This window comes from Notolabrus celidotus, chromosome 7 (assembly GCF_009762535.1).
Source record: "Notolabrus celidotus isolate fNotCel1 chromosome 7, fNotCel1.pri, whole genome shotgun sequence".
Taxonomy (NCBI): Eukaryota; Metazoa; Chordata; class Actinopteri; order Labriformes; family Labridae; genus Notolabrus; species Notolabrus celidotus.
Window position 1 is genome coordinate 15,831,906 of NC_048278.1, and position 21,721 is coordinate 15,853,626.

General features: G+C 40.0%; 1 protein-coding gene across 2 annotated transcripts; it reads right to left on the reverse strand.

The window, feature by feature from the left end:
• Nucleotides 1-8,450: 8,450 nt before the first annotated feature.
• Nucleotides 8,451-21,721, reverse strand: map2k7 (mitogen-activated protein kinase kinase 7). Of its 2 annotated transcripts, XM_034687981.1 has the most exons (12): nt 21,323-21,721; nt 19,741-19,788; nt 16,683-16,827; nt 16,286-16,352; nt 14,418-14,531; nt 13,035-13,154; nt 12,691-12,798; nt 12,391-12,570; nt 12,154-12,234; nt 11,687-11,829; nt 11,203-11,248; nt 8,451-11,094 (listed from the first exon to the last, which is right to left on the reverse strand). In XM_034687981.1, the coding sequence occupies exons 1-12, from the start codon at nt 21,537-21,539 to the stop codon at nt 10,951-10,953; spliced, it is 1,413 nt and encodes a 470-aa protein (XP_034543872.1). In that variant the 5' UTR covers nt 21,540-21,721; the 3' UTR covers nt 8,451-10,950. The 2 variants fall into 2 exon arrangements, with proteins under 2 accessions (XP_034543872.1, XP_034543874.1); XM_034687983.1 differs by lacking the exon at nt 19,741-19,788 and having other exon boundaries at nt 21,323-21,720.

The following is a 21,721-nucleotide window of genomic DNA, read 5'->3' on the forward strand; positions in this document are numbered from 1 at the left end:
TTGTTTTTATATTATATATCATTTGAATTCATCTTTTTAGTTTTTTTTGCATGTGTCTGTGTGTGCGCGCGTGTGTGGTGCACAGGAATGCAGAGTCTCGTCTATACCTGCAACAGGAGCAGGGGTGTGGCACTGCTGATGTGTCCAGGGTGGAAACATGATACAGAACACATAACTGTTCATGGTGAGCACTAAACAAATGTGAACACTTAAATGTAAGAGGTCTGCTACATGCAGTTTGTATTTATGATTTTTCGATTTCAACAGCTATTATGTTGTGGGATCATTTAACAATTGTGAGTGAACTTACAATTTGCTTTTACTTTAATAGAAAAAAAAATGAAAGAAAACTTGGCAACAAATCATTGATGAAGAAATGAAAGATCCTCATGTAGAGTACATGTTCCAAACAAGGTAAAGTTTCTACCTGCACTTTGTCTTCTATCCACCAATGAGCTTTTAGTTTAATTTCCTACCATATATGGTCAGAGAGAGGAGACAGAAAGAGAAAGATTTCCAGAAAGAGAGGAGGCTACCGAGCAGAGAGGAGGTGGAGGAGGAGAGAGGCGGGGTTTATTGTTGTGTTTTTTTATTCTGTGGTGTAAAGTTTCTTTTCAAAAACCCTGTCATTACTCCGAACCCCCGACCTCCTGTTGTCTCGAATCTGTCACACATCAAAGATGAGCTGATAAATGTGCAGGAGGGCGGAGGCATGTCAGAGCATGAATGAAACTGAGGAACACACACTGCCTGTTTTATGAGGTGTACATGTATGAGGATGTCTTCAACTGTGGGAGATAAAACAAGGAAGTAAATTCACATCCAATTTTAAGACAATTCATTTCTTGAGCAGTTGCTTTAACTTAAAGTAATAAAAGGAGAGGATTAAAAAAAACCTCAAGTATACACACAGTTAAGTCCCATGTCTTAACTTCAAGGTTCTTTAATAAGGGTTTGTATAGATTTCAAGGCCCTCCTTAACAGATGCTTATTGTGTGTTAATTGTATATAAGTGTTAATAATTTAATTGTACATATGTTTATTGTTTTAGCATCACATATTTATCGACTTATTAAAAGTTTAAAGATTTATCTAATCTATCTCGAGACCAATTAGATTTAAAAAGCACAGTTAAATGCTAATACATGCATAATAAATATTTAATGATCTTAATACAGTAACAATGAAGTGAATTGAACTCCTTTTTATGTGTTTGTAATGCTATTAACTATTATAAGTAGCACCAAACTGCGTTTCTTATAATTATTTAGGACTCACTAACAAATATAAAACATTAAGAATTTTTTCAATTTTAAAATAACCGGTAAAAAGTCCTATTGACTCCAGTAAGCTGCTTCTCAGGTCTTATAAGGGCTTATCACCCATACTGACTCATCTGCTAGTTAATAGATGATCAACTAACTGACTTTATAGTGAGTGACTGAACGTGATTTTAGTCTAACCTTATTTGATTCTAAACAGACCAGGGACTGGAGAACTTCGGAAATGGACAATTGAATAAGTATGACTGTCACAGCTGAAAACAAATTTTAACATCTGCCCAACTTCGGACTGATTATTTGATCAGTGAAATGAAACTGCTGAGGAAAAGGGTGCTTCGGAGTTAGGAGACATTTTCCAGAGGCCAACATAGTAAAAACCTTCATACGTAAAGAGGATTCTAGCTTTGACCTAAATTGACCTCACCTGTTGGCATACTCACTTTTTTGCAAGTGAGGTACAAATCCTGTATTTTAAAATACAAGATATTACAACAAATGTCACTTGAAGAGGTAATAACTGTCTGATTGTGTTTTTTTTTTACTCATCATCATCCTGTTAGTTCATTTGTGCTGCCACAGGGCAAAGTCTGTTCTTACACCACTTCACATGTCACACACACACAGCTTCCTGCAGCTCGCTTCAGGACAGAGAATCCATCCCACACACACACACACACACACACACACACACACACACACACCATACTAACCTCCTCAGTGTAAGATTCTATCTTTTCTACATGGTGCACACAACAACAGTAGAGATATGACACTTCCTCAACCAGGAGGAAAGTGGTGTAAGTATACAGCTTAAATGTGGGTCTCCCAGTGTTGTGTAAGATTTCAACAAGCAGCAAAAGCAGCCATGTTGAGTCATGTCATGTCATGCAGGTAATTGGTTACAACATTACTGTGGGGGAAAGTGGAGATAGTCGGTCGTCAAGGGACGTCTGCCTGCATGGAAGTTTATTCCAACATGTTTGAGCACATTGGCCTGCCAGTATTGGAGACAGAGGACAGATTTTACCTACTCACAGATTACATACATGAGAGAAGCAGAGGTGGCTCACTCACTAACTCAACAATACTCTTAGAAATGTGCTCAGTCAATGAGGGGAGGTATTACCTTATTCAAAGTAGAAGAAGTTTAATAATGGCAGATAAAAACCAGGATTAGTCATGTATTTTGTGTGTGGAACTGCACAGGTACACTGACAGTGAAGGAATTAACCTCATTACACACTGAATAAAAAAGGCACCCCCCTGTGGTCAAAACAGGTAACTACATGTTTAATAGTCTCTTTTTGAGCATTTTTGAAGTGCATGTTTTCACTTTTAGTATAGCAAAAGATTAAGTAAAACGAGTGGAAAACAAAAGATCTCACATTGCACTTGATAATATTGACTGTCTGAGAATTTTGAACATGCATTGAAAAAAGGTCAGGTTACAATTTTAGTTTTCTATACTCTACGAAAGTTTTCCACTGGGAATCTACTGTTTCTGAGATTATATTGGCTTGGGTTTTTTAACTATTAGACTGACCCTATGGAACAAACAGAGTCTCTGTAGCACCCAGACGACAAAATCCAAATGGGAGAGGGGAGGAATGGAAAAAAAAAAAAATTCATTCATTCATTATTTCACTTTATTAATTTTACCCATGTACTTCATAAATACAAACGCATTAGGAAAGCTAGGAGAAATTTTTGAGCCCTTAATATTTTGCCACACACCTGACATACTTTTTTTTTTTTTTTTACATGATAATTTCCTAATAACAGACATGTCAATCCATCCACTTTGCAAGGTTGTGTTTCGCTTACAACAAACACGATCAGCCGTATAAAAAGTTGAAACTCATCAACACACCATATTATGCTGGAGGGATCGCAAAGAATGAGAGTGTCTGGATGCAGGGTTGACCTTAACTGAGTATTTGGGTGGTATCAGGAAATTGTAGGATGTAACAACAAAGTTGAGTGACCCTAAGATAACTGACAGCATACACACTTGAATTTGATGGGGAAAAAAACATGACACAAAACTTTTTTATGAGTTTTTATTTATTTATTTATTTATTTGATTTTTAGGTGTTTTATTGTTTTTTTTCTCCAAAAAAATCCTGAGGTATTCACAATATAATGGCGTATATTTTTTTTGAAATGAGACTTGGGGGGCAGGGGACAAAATACAGCCAAAAAACAAAAACAAACAAACAAAATAAAATTAAAGAAACAGGCAGTAAAGCTGTGTGGATTGATACAACTGTCAAGACAATAAATCCATGGTGACAAACGTATGAGAAGCCTCTGAACTGCAACAGCACTGACTGAACAGTCCTCCCACCCCTGCCCTGAAAACAAGCAAAGTCATGCAATCTAGACTAAAAACCAAGTGACAATCCTCAAATGATATATCCAGGCAGGTGTGTCCCACCTTCATAACAGGGAGTTCATGTTAATAACAAGCCAATCAGTCCATCATTATAGCAGTTTTCATTAGCTGGAATACTTACAAACAAAACAAAACAAACAAATCTTGTCTGTTTTATGGCTGGTATTCTGTAACCATCCAAGTTTTCAACAAAACGGATTATTATTACAGCACTAGAGCTCAAATCCATCATGCTGTTTATTTATCAGGTCTCCGAAAATAAAAATCATAGATGTCAGGAAGTTGGGCAGCCAACTTAACTTTGTAATTTTCTATTTCAACATTTTTCTTTATGGACCTCACATGTATATGACACTTTCTGTTACAATAATAAAATGCCAATGAGAGAGTACCCCTCCTCTACATTGAGTCCTGTTTGCCCTCCAAAATAAAGCAATACACATACAAATAAAAACCAACCAAAAGAAAAAATGTACAAATGACCAATAAATAAATATCAGTGAAAAAAATACACTGTAGAATAATTTTTCTTGCTCTGTGTCACAGATCTATGATTGATAAAATATCTGCTGTGACCGTAAAGAAAATAAGGAACACACCCAATATTCTCTTCTCTGCACAACAATCTGCAACACAAAACAAAAACGAAAGAAAATAAAATCCATCACAAGTGCAACATCAGTCACGACAGCCTCAGCATTGGGAAAAAAAAACTGGTATTTGACCAATCAGCTCTCTACTACAGCATCAGACAAACCAGAGAGAAGGAAAAATTATAATCATCACATAAAATAGAATAAAAATTAAAATCCAAAAGCAGAGGAGAGGGGGACAGGGTAAAGAAAAATTAAATAACAGCACACAATTTGTGACCCAAACTGGGGTAACAAGAAATCGGTCATGATATCTGATCAAAGGAAAAAAAATACAAAAATTATGATGATGATAATAATCAAAAATACTATTAGACTTTCAGTTCAGAGGTTATCTTTAAGTGGCGACTTAAATTAGGTGGACAGACACTACAGCGTGACGGTGAGAAAATAACGGTTGCTCCACCTCGCCAACAAAAGAAAAACCTTTGTCCAGCTCTCAGCACAGTCTGGGATCACCCCTTTATTTCTTTGTTCAATTTGGTGTCATCTTTGCCCTGAATAATAATAATAATAATATAATAATAATAACAGCAAAATAATAATAATAATAATAAAAACAATAATGAAAGTAATCATAACAATAAAAAACAAAACAATGAACAAAAATAAAAGCTAATGATAATCACCATCAATAAAGACTTTTGGTACACAAAATAAACACACTCTGCTCACAGGCACGGCTAACTGAAGAGGAAGACACACGGCACATAAACAAGGGGAAAACAGGACGTTTTTCTAACAAACACTGACTGCTAATAAAGAAACAGCTCCACCGCCTTCTCCTCGACCACTAACAGACGGACCAAAAACAAAAATATATTGCAAAGACAGAAAACATTTAAAAAAAAAAGGCAAAAACGTGTGTCTTGTCCTAAGTACACAATTATTCAATTTTTTTGCAAAAACAAAAATACAGACTAGATGTGTAAAAATCATAAATAAGGATAAAGTTTTGTGCATCCCCACCCAAACCAACCGTTGTCTTGGAAGAAAATAAAAACAACCAAACAAACAAAAGAAAAATGGCAGTTACAACGGTGACAATAACATGCAGTTGATATACTTTACAGCATTGATCTTTATCTCCCCCAAAAACTACAAACCCCAGTCTAACCCACATCCCTCCCCGACCCCAATACAATCCTTAAATATTTGTCAGCTCATTCAAAACATATCTCTTGCTCTGTCTTTTTTCTGTGAGCTCGCTGAAGGCGCTGATGTTATAATTACACAGAGGAAAACACTGTCGCCAACTCCAGTTCATCCATAAATCTGTGTATGTACACAAGGCTTTTACCCATCCAAGCAAGCTGACATGGTTTGAATGACTGCATAGTGAAAATGATATTTGGTTTACTTACAGATGGGTTTACAACATACGCTTTAGTGCACACACACATACACACACTCACGCTCCACCTTGGTGTCAAGGCACAGCGCAGGTACACGCTATACGTTAGTCGTTTATACACTATTCTTGCCTTGCACCTTGTCAAGCTAATATACACACAAAGCCACTATCGGCATAGCAAGCATCGCTGTGTAGAATGGGTTTATACATTAGGGGTGTGTGTGTGTGTGTGTGTGTGCGCAAGAGAGTGTTGATAAGGATGTTTTGTATCCTCACACACATTTTTGACAGTCATTTCTAGCAGGTACACACCTGATTAGTTTCACAGAGGTGTAGCGTACCACCATCACCCAGTCAGGTGTTTGGATGGAAATACACGAGAAACAGCATGGCTGAGCAGGTGTGTGTGTGTGTGTGTGTGTGTGTAAAATACACAAGCTTAATAAGAGAGAACCTTAACAGCAGAAGACTGAGTCTTCACTTCTGAACAGAGGATGTTGCGGTGTCAGTGAGTGCCACGTCACCAAGAGTGAATGTGTCCGCACCAAATAGTGCACCTCAGGCTGTGGAGGCAGTGCATCACAGCTGACAGGTGCAAAGCACCAGATTCAGGTCTATATACACAACATTTTGGGCAGGGAGGCTGAGCAGATCTCTTGTGGTCATCTTGTCATATGGAGGGTTTTTAGGATCAAGACAACCGACAATGTGGAAGATAAATCAGGTCCAGGTGGTACCTGTCTGGACGAAGGCTGAGCTAACGGAGCCGTGCCACATACGGACACAGCTGCTCATGGGGCCTGTATCATGAAGTGACATGAGCCATTATCCTGGCTTTGCTCTGGTTTTCTAGTTTCACAAGGCTGGCTCACTTTAGATCACCATGGGAAAATGAACTGCAGGGTTTACCTTACTTTAGATACTTTAGTCTCATCTAACCCTACTTATTGACCATTCACAATTCTGGAAACATGAGGTTATCATTCAGAAATATTTACACAATTAGACACAAATAGTTCACTACAGAGAGGGGGGAACATGAATAAAGTACACACTACTTCATATATAGTGTCTTAATGAATTAGAGTTACCTAATTTCAATGATGTTATTATTGGATAGTATATTTCATATATCAGGTTTAAACTCTACGGGTTAGCAATTGCCAGTAATGATAACTCAAGCTGCATGTTAACGCCTTGCAGCTGACAGTATAAGTCATTTTTACATTATGTCCACGGAGTTAATTCAAATTTTAAAAAGGGAAATGGGAATTAACTTTTTTACACATCAAGGTTCTGTTTACCCTGCCTCTATAACATATATAGTATGTATTCTGTGTGCTGTGTTACATTAAGGAGTAAATATTTAGAGCATGATCTATACATTTGCTGATATTAGCCAATAGCTTCTATATTAGGTAGCTACAGTTGGGTTTGATGATATGACATTTGATTGGTCTGTTAGTACTCTCCTACATAAACACGTGGATACTAGATACGTAGATACTCTGGATTAAGAACCCCTCAGTAAACTGGGTTATAACGAAAGATCACTCTAGTTTAGTAGCTCAGCAAAGCCGGGCCACATCCAGAGAACTAGCCTGAGTGACTTCCGGATACAGGCCCACATGAAGCAGGAGGAGTGGCTGGATTTGTTGTTGAGCATTCTTGGTATCTTAGTGCAACAGTCTCCCTCTGTACAGTATATGACACACACATACACAGCACTGCTTTAATACAGCATCCCCCCATCCCACTAGTTATAAAGAGATTTCATATTTATCATTGCTCAGAGTAATCAATTCTAACGTCAATAACAATAGTCATAACAATAACAACGCTCGTTCGTGTTTTTCGTTGAGTTGAGACACCTTTGGTGTGAACTGTCAAAGTTGTCAAGCTTGCAGGCGACCTGTGAACAGACGGAGGGTGGACAGAGTAAAGGATGGATGTGATCTTAGGAATCTGGACAGGCAGGCAGACTTTCCCTCTGATCATTTCTACACTGTGCAGCGTTTAGTGTGACATCCCAATATAAATTATTACATACTTCACATACACACCGAGCTACATTTGAGGTGAGTTGTGTGTTTATAGATTGTGTGAGTTAGTACTTTTTGTAAAGCCATCTTTCCTGCACGTTCCGTTTCATCTCGCCTCTCTCACTTACTTTTGCCCTCAGCAGACTTGCTCTTCTGTATTTGGTAACATGTGTTGACATTGCATTATTTTACGTATTTGGCTTTAAAAGAAAAAGAATAAAGTATTTGTCCTTTGGGGAAAAGAAGAGACAGCAGCGTCTAAAGCAATAAAAAAATAATAAAAGTAGCAGCAGTAGCGATGTAAATAAATAACATTGTTGGAACAAAACAGTAAACATCATAAACACACTAACTCACTTGCTAAAATCATAATTGGTAGGTTGGTGAAACACCATGAAAGCTTTTTACAAAAACCAGCTAGCCCAAGAGCTCAGCACTCCTGTGGAACTGATGTCTTCTTTTCCTGTTTCCTCTCTTTTCCATACACATTTCACTTCCTGTCATCCAACTTGTCTGTTGAAACTTTTCTTTAACTTTCCATCCAACTTTCTTCACACTCCATCTTCCCTCTCTCCTCACTCTCTTCTCTCGGCTCATTTTCCTGTTTCATCTTAACTCATCCTTTCTGCCATCTGAACAACATTCATATCTCTCTCTCTCTCTCTCTCTCTCTCTCTCTCTCTCTCTCTCTCTCTCTCTCTCTCTCTCTCTCTCTCTCTCTCTCTCTCTCTCTCTCTCTCTCTCTCTCTCTCTCTCTCTCTCTCTCTCTCTCTCTCTCTCTCTCTCTCTCTCTCTCTCTCTCTCTCTCTCTCGCTCGCTCGCTCTCGCTCTCGCTCTCGCACTTCACGGTTCCCTCTCTGTGTCATCTTCACTCCTCAGTTCTCTGTGTCTCGCAGTGATTTGGTTTGGTGTGTGACGGGACTTCAGTCTGCACACTTGGCAGGCTTTGGCTATGGCCCTGCAGGAGGGGAGGCAGGAGGACTCGATTCAGTCCGTCTCTGAAGACCTGCACTCATTGAATACATCTATACATCAAACATTAACCAGTTCAGGTTTGTCTGGTTGATCAAGCCTTACACTTTCTCGTCTAGATCAGGGGTCTCTTATTCATATTATCAGGGGCAAAAAGAACAATACCTTTAAATAAACTTCAGTCGTTAATACTAACTCTTCGTGGTGTGATGGTTCCATGGGCTTTCAATGTACACTGATTTATCTTTTAGCCTATGATGGATTCAATTAGATCTTTAGTTGTTTTTGTCTGTTTTCTTTGAGTATGTGTTTAACAGTTTTTGTTATTTTTAGTTAAAATATCTCTTAAGAGGTCAATGCCCTCGGTAAGCCATTATTTTGTGTTTTAAGATACCTTTTTTGACAGACGTTCTAAGCTTAATCTGAACATTGTCAGTATTTATTTATGATCAGTAGGTTTGAGTACTTGTTATCTCAATAAGCCAATAATCAGAAATAATTAATCAGCCATATTTTTTGTGGCTCGTGGTTTGTTCATTTAAATATCTAATTTAAAATGTTCAAGCAAGTTTGAAAGAGGAGATTTTCAAATTGAGATTTCCAAATTAAGATTAACATCAGGGCCATGTGAGAATCACTGCTAATCATACAAGTGTTTTTATGACCTTGTGACTCAGATCAGGCCCCTTGGCTTTCATTTTGAGTCCCCTGAACTAGGCACTACAAACACTACAATTCTGCTCATTAAGTCTTGTTCTGTCGGATTTCACAACGACTGAAATGTATGCACTTGCGGGTTTAAAACCTCAAACCTCCACCACCAATAACCTACACGCAGCCTTTGGTCTGGTAACACTGTGGAGCACTACGTCACACTGAACAGCAGAGACAGACGGACTGACGGATAGGTGGACAGAGAGAAAGAGGTAGACAAACAGCGGATGAACTAAAGAAATGCTCCACAGGTAATAAGATCTATCTATCACTGTGTATACTCTTTGTACATGATAAGCTCCTGCTCCTTCCCTTTTCAGTATAAAGGAAATCTGCTCTCATTTGTACCTCCATGGTCTCTCTGGTTTTCACACCAGTAACATCAACCAGAGAACAACTCTCCTTTTCTTCTACATTCTTGTCTTTTCTATCGTACATACCTAGAGAGTCGGACACTCTTCGGATCTGACTGGTTTTGAATTCCTCCATCTCTTGAAACGCTCTTTTAGTTCAATCTTAGTCCCTCCAAATATACGCAAACACACAAACCATAAACGCCCTCCATTATACAAAGCTAGAATGCAACACTAATTTTTTTAGAATACTTTTTCATAACGTTTTTTCCAATTATGCAGCTGCTAAATACGGCAATGGCTGTTCATAACATATTTCATATCAAGGTGATGAGATACTCTGATTACAAGTTAAACATGACGTACAGCTAACAGGTTAGTTCATTCTATTTTGTGTGTTAGCACTGTAGTGTGTAAGGTGATAAATGACTATGAAATAACTCAACTTAAGAAACAAGTGACTGTGTCTTGATAATTCTACATACGCACACACACACACTCTCAAACGCACAAACTCACTAACACACAGATAAACAGCCTGAGAATGTGTGATAGTAGAAACACCTGAAGAATCATAATTGCACTGGACATTGTTATGTCCTCCATAGCTTTTTATGTACAAGAGATTCATGTTTGCTAACGTAGCTAATGTAGCAGATGCTTTGTTCCAGTGTGTAGTGACTACTCTGTTGACTAATCCAACAACTTGGATCAACGCCGGACACAGACATGTAGGTGAAGAGCTAATGAAAAGGTGATGAAATGTAGAAACACTAAACACACACACACAGTTTTTATGGAAGTGAGTGTGGCCATTACACACACGCCGTGACTTGTTAGATAAGTGAGACAAGACGAATGAAGCTAACTACAGTGTGCACCCTTCCCCCCCTCCTTCCTGTGTCTGCCTGTCCAGATTTAACACAAAGTTAAACTCAACCACCTGTGTCATCCATCCATCACTCCTTCAATCCATCCATCACTCCATCTGTCCGTTCAGAGTCCTCCCCCTCCTCTGTGAGCTCTTCAGGTTCTCCGGTGAACAGACAGACAGGCGGGCTTGGAGTAACGTTACGCTTAGCTGCTTACGCTGGGCTAGTCTAGGACAGACTGAGTCTGGGTTCAGCAAAGCTAAAGCTAGGCTAGTCTAGCGTCTTTCTAAGCTAACGTCGGGCTGGGCTAGGCTACCTACTGAAGAGCGAGTGGAGCTGGTGCTGATGGCTGTAACACTGGCTGCTGCGAGGCGACTCGGTGCGATCCATCACTGTCTGGAACCAACCGGCCACGTCCACCTCCAGCACCTCGTAACGCAGGATGAAACTATGCTCCTGGGGAGAGACAGAGGGAAGGGAGACCATTTATTCACACTTGGCCATTGTGGTTATTCTGGTCAATTTCAACAATACATCTTTTAGTCTTTAGATCAGGTTTCCTACCAGCAGCGTGTGGTATTTTGGCCTTTTTCTGTGATCCTTTGTGAGGCTGTGGAAAGACGTATCACATAAGGACAAAGTGAAGCTGCAGTTCATTACCAACCATAATCTCACCATGTCAACCTGTCACTACTGAAACATTTTAAATACTGCCTGTAATTACTGCTATTTAAACCATTTGTATTTATCTAAATTCCATTTGTAACATTACATGTATCTAAATTGTATTCTATCTTTATTATCTATCTTTATTTTTACTTATTTCATTTTACTAATTGAAACTTTTTCTTGATTGTACTTATGTCTGGGTTGCTGCAACAACTGAATTTTCCCCCAGGGATGAATAAAGTAATATCTTATCTTATCTTATTGTAGTCACACAGCAGCCATTTTCCTCTGACCACATGCTCATAGGGAGATAAACAAAACCAACCTCCAAAAGTCATTGACAAACCTTTGTAGACTGTAGAGTAACAGTGATACTTACCAGTCTTTGACGAAGGACTGGAAGTCGAGGGAGAAGCCCATGCCGAGGGGCAGCAGAGGAGGATCTTCCTGCAGCACTTTGGTCAGAACCTCAAAGTCTGTCTTACAGTTCTTGTAGGGAAACTGTCCTGTTGCCAGTTCCACCTTGAAGACACATTAAGACACATTTTTAATACCTTTTTGTCGTCTTAAAAGAGAGCTGCATCCTATACACTGGTGTGACCAATATACCAGTTTAAAATGTAAAGGTAAATGGCTTTCGAACAACAAAGCATGCTGGATACATAGCAAAGTGGACCTAGCAGCAGCAACACTTTCCTCCCTCATTATATCATAATCATGCAATACAATAAAGCGGTGGTATACTATAAAGTCAATAAACCTTGAGAAGTGCTGTTTTGATTGAAAGTACTCCTCCATTTAAGAGATGATTTTTATTATTTACGTAAAAAAAGACATTTGTTTTACCAGAGAGATGCCAAGGCTCCACACGTCTGCTCTGATGTCGTAGTCAGGCTTGGTGGGGTCTGGAGGGTCTATTCTCTCTGGCTGCAAGACAAAATATGGAAAACACTCTGTTTAGGGAATCAGTGAAAGTTTTATTTACATACTACAGTTACTGATTTATGTAAGGCTAATAAAAAATATATACAAAATAGGGTCAAATAATTTCAATGTGTTAAGCTTGTATGGGATTTCCCTCACCGCCATGTAGGCAGCACAGCCAGCGCTGCGGGTCTTTGCCTTGGAGTCAACGAGGCGTCCGCTGATGCCGAAGTCACAGAGCTTGATCTGACCTTTAGCGTCCAGGAGGATGTTGGAGGGTTTCACATCCCGGTGGATGACACCGTGTTTCTCTTTCAGGTACTGCAACGCCTTCACTATCTGGAGCAGAAACAAGCACAGTAGAGTAGGCTAGGAAAGTGTGGGGTAAAAGAAAAACAACCAGGGGCGAAGAGTCACACTTTGCCATATCTGTGAGTCGGTGTGTGTTCTTCCACTTACTGCTACTGTCATCTTTCCAAGGATTCGCTCTGGGATAGGGCCCTGGATTCTTTTCTTCAGCTTCTCAGCACATGTTCCCATCAGCTCCATGGCAATGAACACGTCCGTCTGTGCAAGGACACACACATTGTACTTATACTAACTTAATTCAAGGATGACTAAAGGAGTTATACTGAAATACAAGAGCAAAATCAGTTTCCCTACGTGTGAAAATAAAATAAATCTAAGGCTGCAGTTTGTTTGGAGTGTTGTGGTTGCCATTGGGCACTTAGCTGTGAAATTATAAAGTAAAAGTACTGGCAATAACTGCATTTTTTGAGACTACATATTTATGGGACACTCACGTTGGTAACTATAGCTCCGTAGCACTGGATGATGTAAGGACAGTCGTGACTCTTAAGCACCACATCAAGGTCCATGAGGATCCGCTTGTTCTCGTCCTTGTTTCCTGTCCGACGCATTTGCTGTTGGAGAAACACAGATACATGAGCCATCAAAGATTACTACTAGTACCGGGGCTATAGTTCTCAACACAGAGGTCGCCGGATTGACTCCGGACCACGACCATGTCCTGCATGTCTTCCCCCACTTCGCTCCCCACATTTCCTGTCTCTCTTCAGCTGTCCTATCATAAAGGCACAAAAGTCCCAAAAAATATAACTTAAAAAAAAAAGGATTACTGCTAGCTTCTATGTGTTTCAAACATACGCTAGCAAACCATCAGAAAGTCTCAAAACAAAGACTCCTCTGGTGAGCAAACTGACTATCTAGTTAAATAACAGCATGAAAGCTCACTATTAAGTCTTCTCTTGAACAGGCAGGCTGTTATGGGGGGTTATTAGTGTCACTGTGTTGGTAAACAGGGCACAATCACAGCACAAAAGAAAACCAGTGAGCTGAACTTAACTGAGCTTTAAGCTCCTGCTGTATTTACATCACGTTGACGGATGTCTTAAAGTTTACTTTCTCTTTATGGACCAGTTTTTATTCTTGTATTCAGAAAACAGGTACACAAGTTACAGTCTGTTTCCTTAAGAGCTTAAGCACAATGAGAAATCACGAAAATTAATGACACTTGTGGCATTTCAAAAGACCTTAGCAATCTGTTAACTCAACACCTCTTCTTAGTATGCTGATGTTCATCCAAAAATGCATCATCTTTGTTGCAACCTTTTTAATTTTAAAGCTGTTTAACTATTATCTAGGTATCACTTAATCACCTGGGTATTGGGGAGGATTAGGGCCACTGAAAACATTTTGGAGGTCAGGCAAGTCATATATTTTATTAATATTAAGTTAGAATTCAGTTTTCTTTCAGAGTTCTGACAATAAAGTTAGAATAAAAAAAAAAAGATCAGATCTCAAATGTTTTTTTTTGGTTTCCCAATTTGTCTTCCAATTTGGGTTTTTATTGGCCCTAATCCTCTTCCGTTCTTCGTTTAGGTCTCATTAAAACAAACTTTTTAAACCATTTTATGTAATAGATATTGTATTATTCTTTTGTTCTGTCCTATATTTATATTTGTAGACCCCGTAACCACTAGCAGCTGAACATCTGGACAATTGAGGACCCCATGAATGATACATTTGTTGGAAGGGTCTGACTGCCATCTTTTGAGTGTTATTTTTAGAGGGCAAACTATTTAAAGTGTAGGTAAATTAAAAAGTTTCTGGTACATAATAACAAATGTGTTAACGGTGAACAGGTTAATGTAGGAAGGTCTTACTTTGACAGCGATGACATGGCCAGTCTTCTTAAATCGCACTTTAAAAACCTGTCCGCAGGTTCCACTGCCGATCTCCCCCTCACTGATCAGGTCTGTCACTTCTGCTGGATACCGCTAAGGACACACAAACAGGCACAAATGATCATGATCAAGGTATTCCTCCTGGTCACAATGTTAATAGAATGCTTTTTATATTCAGAGTTTACATCCTTGAAATAGACATGATGGACCAATTCTTACATTCTGCATTGTAAGACCTCTGGGCAAATTTTTAACAAATGTTTTGATGTGTAATTAGGCCTCAGCCATGCCTGTGAACACCAGCACACAGCGGGAGGATGCATCATATCCCAGCTTATTTAAAATTAAACCATCAGTGACTGAGCTGCTGTGAGTGCATCGAATCTGTGATGTGTGTGTGCTTCCCCTCTGGGCTAATGAGAGGAAATAAAGATAATCTGAAGTGCAGCCATGAGTCAAATCGTTTCTTGAGCATCTTTAGACCCTGACTTGCACTGACTGTGATATTGGATCTGAAGGCTGAAGAAGGAGGAAGGGAAAGAGAGTGAAGCCAGTGCAGATTTAACATGGTTTGGTTAAAGTAAGGACACTTTAGCAGTTTGGGTTGTTTCTTTTCTCACTTTCCTAACCTTGATGCTTTAACATCCAGTTTAAATACAATTTTCTGATTGTTTTTGAATATATCTATGTGAACAATAGCGAGATAGAGGACATGACTTTAAAATTTTGGCCATAAAAACAGGAGGCAAAGGCTCATTAGGGACCCTGGTAGTGGTAACAAATTAGTCCATCATTTTTCTTATTGTCTAATAAGCATGTCTCCTCATACTTCCTCTTCTCCTACTCTGTCTGTGTCACTCAGCCTCCAGACCCCTCTGCCCCACTGAAGATCAGAATTAAGCCACTAATTTATAGTTTCATTTTTCTAGGACTCAGAAATTCTCAAAATCAAGTTGGCACTACGATCTGCTGCCAATGGTAATCAAAACTGGAATGAACATTGCATTTGTTCTGAACTATTTCGACAGAAGTTTAAACACATCCACTGCTTCAGGATGCTCATGTTTAGTTGGCTACACTATTACACTTTGTCACCCTTGCAAGCTGACTTCAGGGCTAGCTGGTACAAGTTACTGATATCTTTAATTTCATAGACCCAAATCGCGGTCATGTGTTGTATCTAAGCTATAGTACAGCTGCCACTTCCCGGGGCTGTAGCTCTGGTTAAGATTGGCTACTGCCATAATGTATTAATGCTCTACTACGCAGATACAAACAGGCACAGATGTAACATAGCATCTCACACGGGGCACGGTTTGCCTTTATTTTGGTCTTGAAAATGGAGATAAAGTTGTGTTTTGCTTATGCTCATTAATAAACAGACATGTAACACATTGGCAAATCAATCTCACATTGTTTATCTGCAGACTCTGTGATCCTATGTTTTGCCATATTACATTAATTGTGCTCAATGTTAACTGTTTTCTATGTGTGTTCTGTTCATAGCAAGTATTTAAAATAGCTTCATGGTTTAAGAGAAACTGACTCAAATTTGAACGCAGTGCTTATCCTTACTGTTAAAAATGGAGCATGTTCCTCAAATTGGCTTTTTAATCTGTGTTTTTAAACTATTTTGGAAACTTAAGGGCAACTCAGACCTTGGCTTCAGGGCAATTCATTCCAGAAAGACACATTCTTCATTTTGGTCTCTGTATGAGTTTTGTTGAGCAAAATAAAAAACATCTTATTTGAAACTCTTCATCTCCCCTTCCCTGCTGTTGTTTTGTATTTTGTAAGTGATTAAAAATTTTTGAACTAGAGACATTGTGTAGGACATCACATCTTACCTGGCCATCGATCTTTAGATAACCCGTCTGTTTCATGATTTCCTGTAGTTTCTGGTCGATCTCTGCACTGCAAAGTCAAAACACACACACAATGTCATGGAGTTTAAGAGGTTCATGAAGAATGTTTGAGTGTAAATTATTCAGGGGGAGACTTCTGTCACACAAGAGGTGAGGGCTTTTTGTGTTTCTGTACATCAGCTCCACTTGTACTCCTTGCACATGAATCCAGCATTTCCGAAATAATGGAATCTTTTTTTTGAGGACTATCCATCCTGCTCAGTTAACTGTTTGTTTGCGTCCATACTTGTGTTCATTTCCAAACCCGACAGACACAATTAAAACTCTATTATTCACTGCTAATCATGACTCAGATGAACCTCAGCATGTGTCCACTTACTTCTCTAGGCTCTTCTGTAGGCCGTATGGGGGTGTGGGGAGGGTAAGCATGTGTCGTGGGCGGCTGGGGTACGGGTGGTGTTGAGGCGAGCTCTCTGAAGATGATGACCGGCTGCCTCCATCGTTGGCCAAGGGCAGCTGGAGCGCTGGGGTGGAGAAAAGACACGTTAGACACAGACAGGGGAGCAGAACAGATGACCCAGGACATGTCGCAGCAGAGGCCATGGACATGTTTATTATACACTCACAGACTAACTGCTATTGACGATTTAAAGCTGTTGTTAACCAATAAAGAAAGTTATGTTTATGAGCCTTGTTCAGCCTGACATCTGACTTCTCTTTTTAATTAATTTGTTTATTTTTTCTTCCAATGACTGATAGAAATCTTCTTGGGATAGAAGTTTAGCTACCACATCCTGTGTGGTATGGACTGCAGATTTTTTAATCACCAAAAGAAACAGGTCTCAATGAGTTCTAACACTACAGCCCTGTTATCTAGATCTGGTAAGTATATAACCATAGAATTAACTTTCCCAGGAGTTATAGCTTTGGTTTTGTTTCACTAATTTCCAGGCTTAATGTTAAAACAAACAAGACAAGTATCTCAGAGCAAAAGCAACACCAGGGAGAGACAGCAGAGAGTTAAACCACAGCTCAGGGATGCAGATGTCAACAGTTTGCCCTCGTTTTATTTTAGAAGCCATTGGTTGTATTAGTAATGACTGCATAGTACTCACTTAATCTATAGCTAATATCTCAGTGAACAGGTAAATATAGGGGTTGCAAACCTGCGATGTCACAACCATAGACTGTATAAAATATGGACGTAGTATCCGTGACGTCACCCATCTGTTTCTGAAGCGCTGTTTTGAGGCCAATTGTCGGCGGCAGCCATATTGCTGCTGTCGAGCGATTGTGCCTCCTAGCCAATAGCTACAGTGTTCCCGCCTGTCATTCAAGTCAGCTGTGCCTCTCATTGGAAGACTCATAATCTCAATATCTTCGAAATTGCCTTTTTAGAAAAAAAATTCACCCCCCATACAGTGTGTGCCGATCGAGAAATGAGCTATCCAGACTACACTCGTCTTTTGTACCAGGCTGTAAACATGTTTATTTCTGCTGTAAAGATCGGCTTTTTTGAATTGGTGTGTATGTGGTTTCCGGTACTTCCGGAGCCAGTCTCAAGCGGATCCTCGATGAACTGCAGTTTTTAGCACTTCCGCATTGGACTCATATTTTTGGACCGGAAGTTGCCGCTTGGTCACAACTAATACATTACTGTACAGAGAATGTGTTCACAGCTACGGCAAGTCAGGGGCAAGTATTGTTGGGTGGTAAAAGATACTTTCTACATTGATGATGCCACTTTCTCAGATGTCAAGAGATTTCTTTTGGTGAGTACAATTTATTATAATTAACAGCTGATTGTTGGAGCAAGAAAAACAACTAAGTTTTCAAAAACTTAGTTTGACACTGAGGCCAGTGTTTCCAGACCAGCTGATTGAACCCATTAATGTGTTTTTAACCACGGCAAGCTGTTTGCCCAGTTTGCAACTGATTGGAATTGAAATCCAAACTTCAAACAGAGGATGCAACATGCTTCTGGCCCTGTATAAATCATCAGATCAGATCATGCATTTAATGACACATTAAAACGCAGACCAGCAAGAGTACCAGCAAGAAAGCTTTTACTCATTTTTAAAATGAGATGTTGAGAAACCACCTTAAGCTTTATTAGTAGACCTTTCATGCAACCAAATGACGAGACAGAAGGTGAGAAGCTACAATGAACTCCACAAGAGCTTGAAATCCTTTCTTATTATCAACTTCAAATCAGCAACTTTTAGAAACATTTGAAACCACATTGCAGATCACTTTTGTGAACAACGCAGCTTCAATTATCATCAACATTTTTTGTAGTAGCAGGCTGGCAGCTCTGCCAGCAGGTGTTTGTGTCCATGAGTCACCTGTGGAAGGATCAGCCTGTAAGGGGAGTCAGTAAATGGAGAAGATGAGTTAGTATGGAGAGGGGGGAAAGGCTTAGGCAGTCTTTGGCACAAATTGCATCTCCATAGTTCTGCTGGCTCCAGATGGAAAGACAGGAGGATAGACTGGCAGACAGAGCCAGGAGAGGGGGAGACATACAAACACTTGCGGGCGCTGCTGCACCACCTCCTGCTTACACAGTGCTGCTGCAAAAGGAAGGAGGAGGAGGAGGAGAGGGATGCCAGAAGATGAATAACAGGCAAACAACATCAAACAGTCTGATGTGAGAGCAGTCCAGAAATTCAGCCAAAACTGCATAGCACAGACTAAGATGGAAGTCAGACAGACGGACGGTCAGTCAGACTCGGACAGGAAGGCAAGTCTTCAGTTGGCACACAAAGAAAGAAAGAGAGAGAGAAAAGCCAGAGTGTATAGAGCTGCACTCCTGCGGACGGACCAGTGGGGATGCTGGATTAGAGACTGTGTCAAACAAACACAACCCCAAAACATTGTGTCGTGCAGAAAAGCCACATGCACTGTGATTCTCTGCCTCCAGCAAAACAAAGGTTAATCACTGTACACACGCCCGCATACACACACTATCACTGCCCTGCCACTGGCACAGATACACATACATAAAGAGAGAGAGAGAGAAAAAGAGGAGTAGGGATGGAAAGATGGATAGGGGATGCGTTTTAAGGGGAGGAGTGAATGACTGTAAGCTTAAACATGGGAAATCTTCAAGGAATTATATTTCTGCATTAAAGGAGATTATAGTTTGTTTGTAAACTTATCAGGTGCAGTGTGGTGAGGATGGAAAATAAGAATCTTGAAGAGTTGTGATTGTGTTAACAAGATGTTAACATGCTAATTATCTGTCCTTTATTGTCATACCATGGGCAAAATAAATAAATCTGCTTGTGAACTGCCTGTGATAGGTTTGATGATGGTATAAAGAAAATGAATAAGAAAGACAAAGATGGGTTGGGGGGTGGGGGACACAGGTGTTGGTGTTGGTTGGGGAGAAGAGGAAAGAGGTGCAGTGGCAGAGAGAGCAATGGATAGAATGATACCTGCACGCTGGGAAGGAGCTGGAGCAGGACTGAGCTGGATCACGATGACTGGACAGAGGAAAGAAAATATACACACACACACTCACATTACTGCATTGTTCTAATGAGACGATCACATCTGTGCACACGCATACATACATACATACATACACATACACACACAGCACATCAATTTACAAAAATTGAGAAAAAAAACACCTGTTGCTGTGAATTATAGGAATAAGTGTGAACCTTTTTGTTTATAGATCTTATGCAAATTGCAGTACCAACAATGCTTCTTTCAATACTCTGAATTCCTCCTGGTACATCCCTCAGACTAAAATGCCCATGATCATGTGTCATTTGGTCAAAACAGATAAACACAGCCAATTTCATCATAATATCAAGAACATTAGCTGTTATTAAAGTGATTGATGACCCTTGACCCTCACCCAATCAACTGGATGAGAGTAGCTTTGTATTAGGACTTTAATGTTATTAACGCACACCATACAAATTACCATCAGTGTCGTCTCTCACACACTAACACAGACAACTAATGTAACCCGAGAGAATGTTTTAAATTGACAAAAATAAGACGAAAAGCAGGTTTCTGGTCTCTCAAACTTCATGTGCCAAAAAGGGGATTGTTTCATTGAACAATATCAGTTATGTAAAGTCGAATATGGTGTCTAATTGTACTGCCTATCTGTAAGAAAAGTTCACAGTGACATGTTAGTGAGATGATAAAGAGCTTTGTCTCCACCACAGTGTTTTATTTCGGTGTAACACGTTACAGTCAGCCTCTTCTCCTGAACCGTCGGGCTGCTGGTGGGAGAGTCTTCTCCTCCAGACTGTTCCAAGGGCCCAACATTACTCTTCTTCCTCTATGTATAACACTGGAAGCTACGAATGGGACTTTATTCTATATGCCTGCTGCAGGTTGAAAATGTAGTCTTGTAACGTAACATTACTAAAGCTTCCTCTGTCTACTACATAACACCATAACCAACGTATGTTGAACGCTAGCTTACATCTGATAGCTTCACAAACTAGCGTCTGTTTCGTCAAGGGTCAAAACTGGCACAGAACATTGGTCTGACGCAGCAGTCACAGCCAAACACCTGGCCTTACAATCAAACACAGTATTAGATATGTTAGAAATAGATGGCACCAACACGATATTTCGCTGAAAGACTGAAAAACGACGTTAAATTTTTATACTGACGCTAGGCCTGCCATCGACTATCACTCAGGCTGCTAGTGTGTTAGCCTAGCATGTTTGACAGGACAGAATCCGAGCATATTTCAGGACGTGACTTCCAGAAAAATATGACATGACAACGATTTACACTTTTAATTTATGCTTGACTGAGCATGGGAGCCGTCACTATTAAAATGGATGTAATTCGACTGTAAAATCAACCGAACAAACTGAGTCGGTGTTTGTTTATGTAGCTAGCCTGTTAGCAGGTAGCACGTAGCTAACAGCATAACACCCCCAATCCCTCACTCCCTCTCTCCCTCCCCTCTGCCTCTCCGATCTTTCCCCCGGCTATTCTGCCCGTTACGGACTCCCCGGTCCTCCCCGGTGGACACTCACTCGGCCTCGGACGTGATCGCTGTGGGCTCATGTCGATGTTGAGGTCGATTCTCCGGCGAGCTTCTTCATTTTCTTGCTTTAGTTTCTCCTCGATTCGCGATAGCCTCTGTTCCAGCGACGACATCTTGAAAAATTGAGCACCATGTAGTTCCCAGCAGAGCTCTCGACTCCCCTCTCTGGCAGGCAGGCAGGAAGGGCCAGTTACACACAGATACATGCACGCACAAACACACACTCATATTGCACCTAATATACACAGTCATGCCTTTGCAGTCAGCAATAGTAGTTTTAAGGGGGGTTATTGAGTCGCCATGGTACATTCCTTTAAAGTTTTCCGTTTTCTTTCCAAGAGTCCAGGGCCATTCAATTCAAATATTGTTTTAATTGGGGACCTGATTT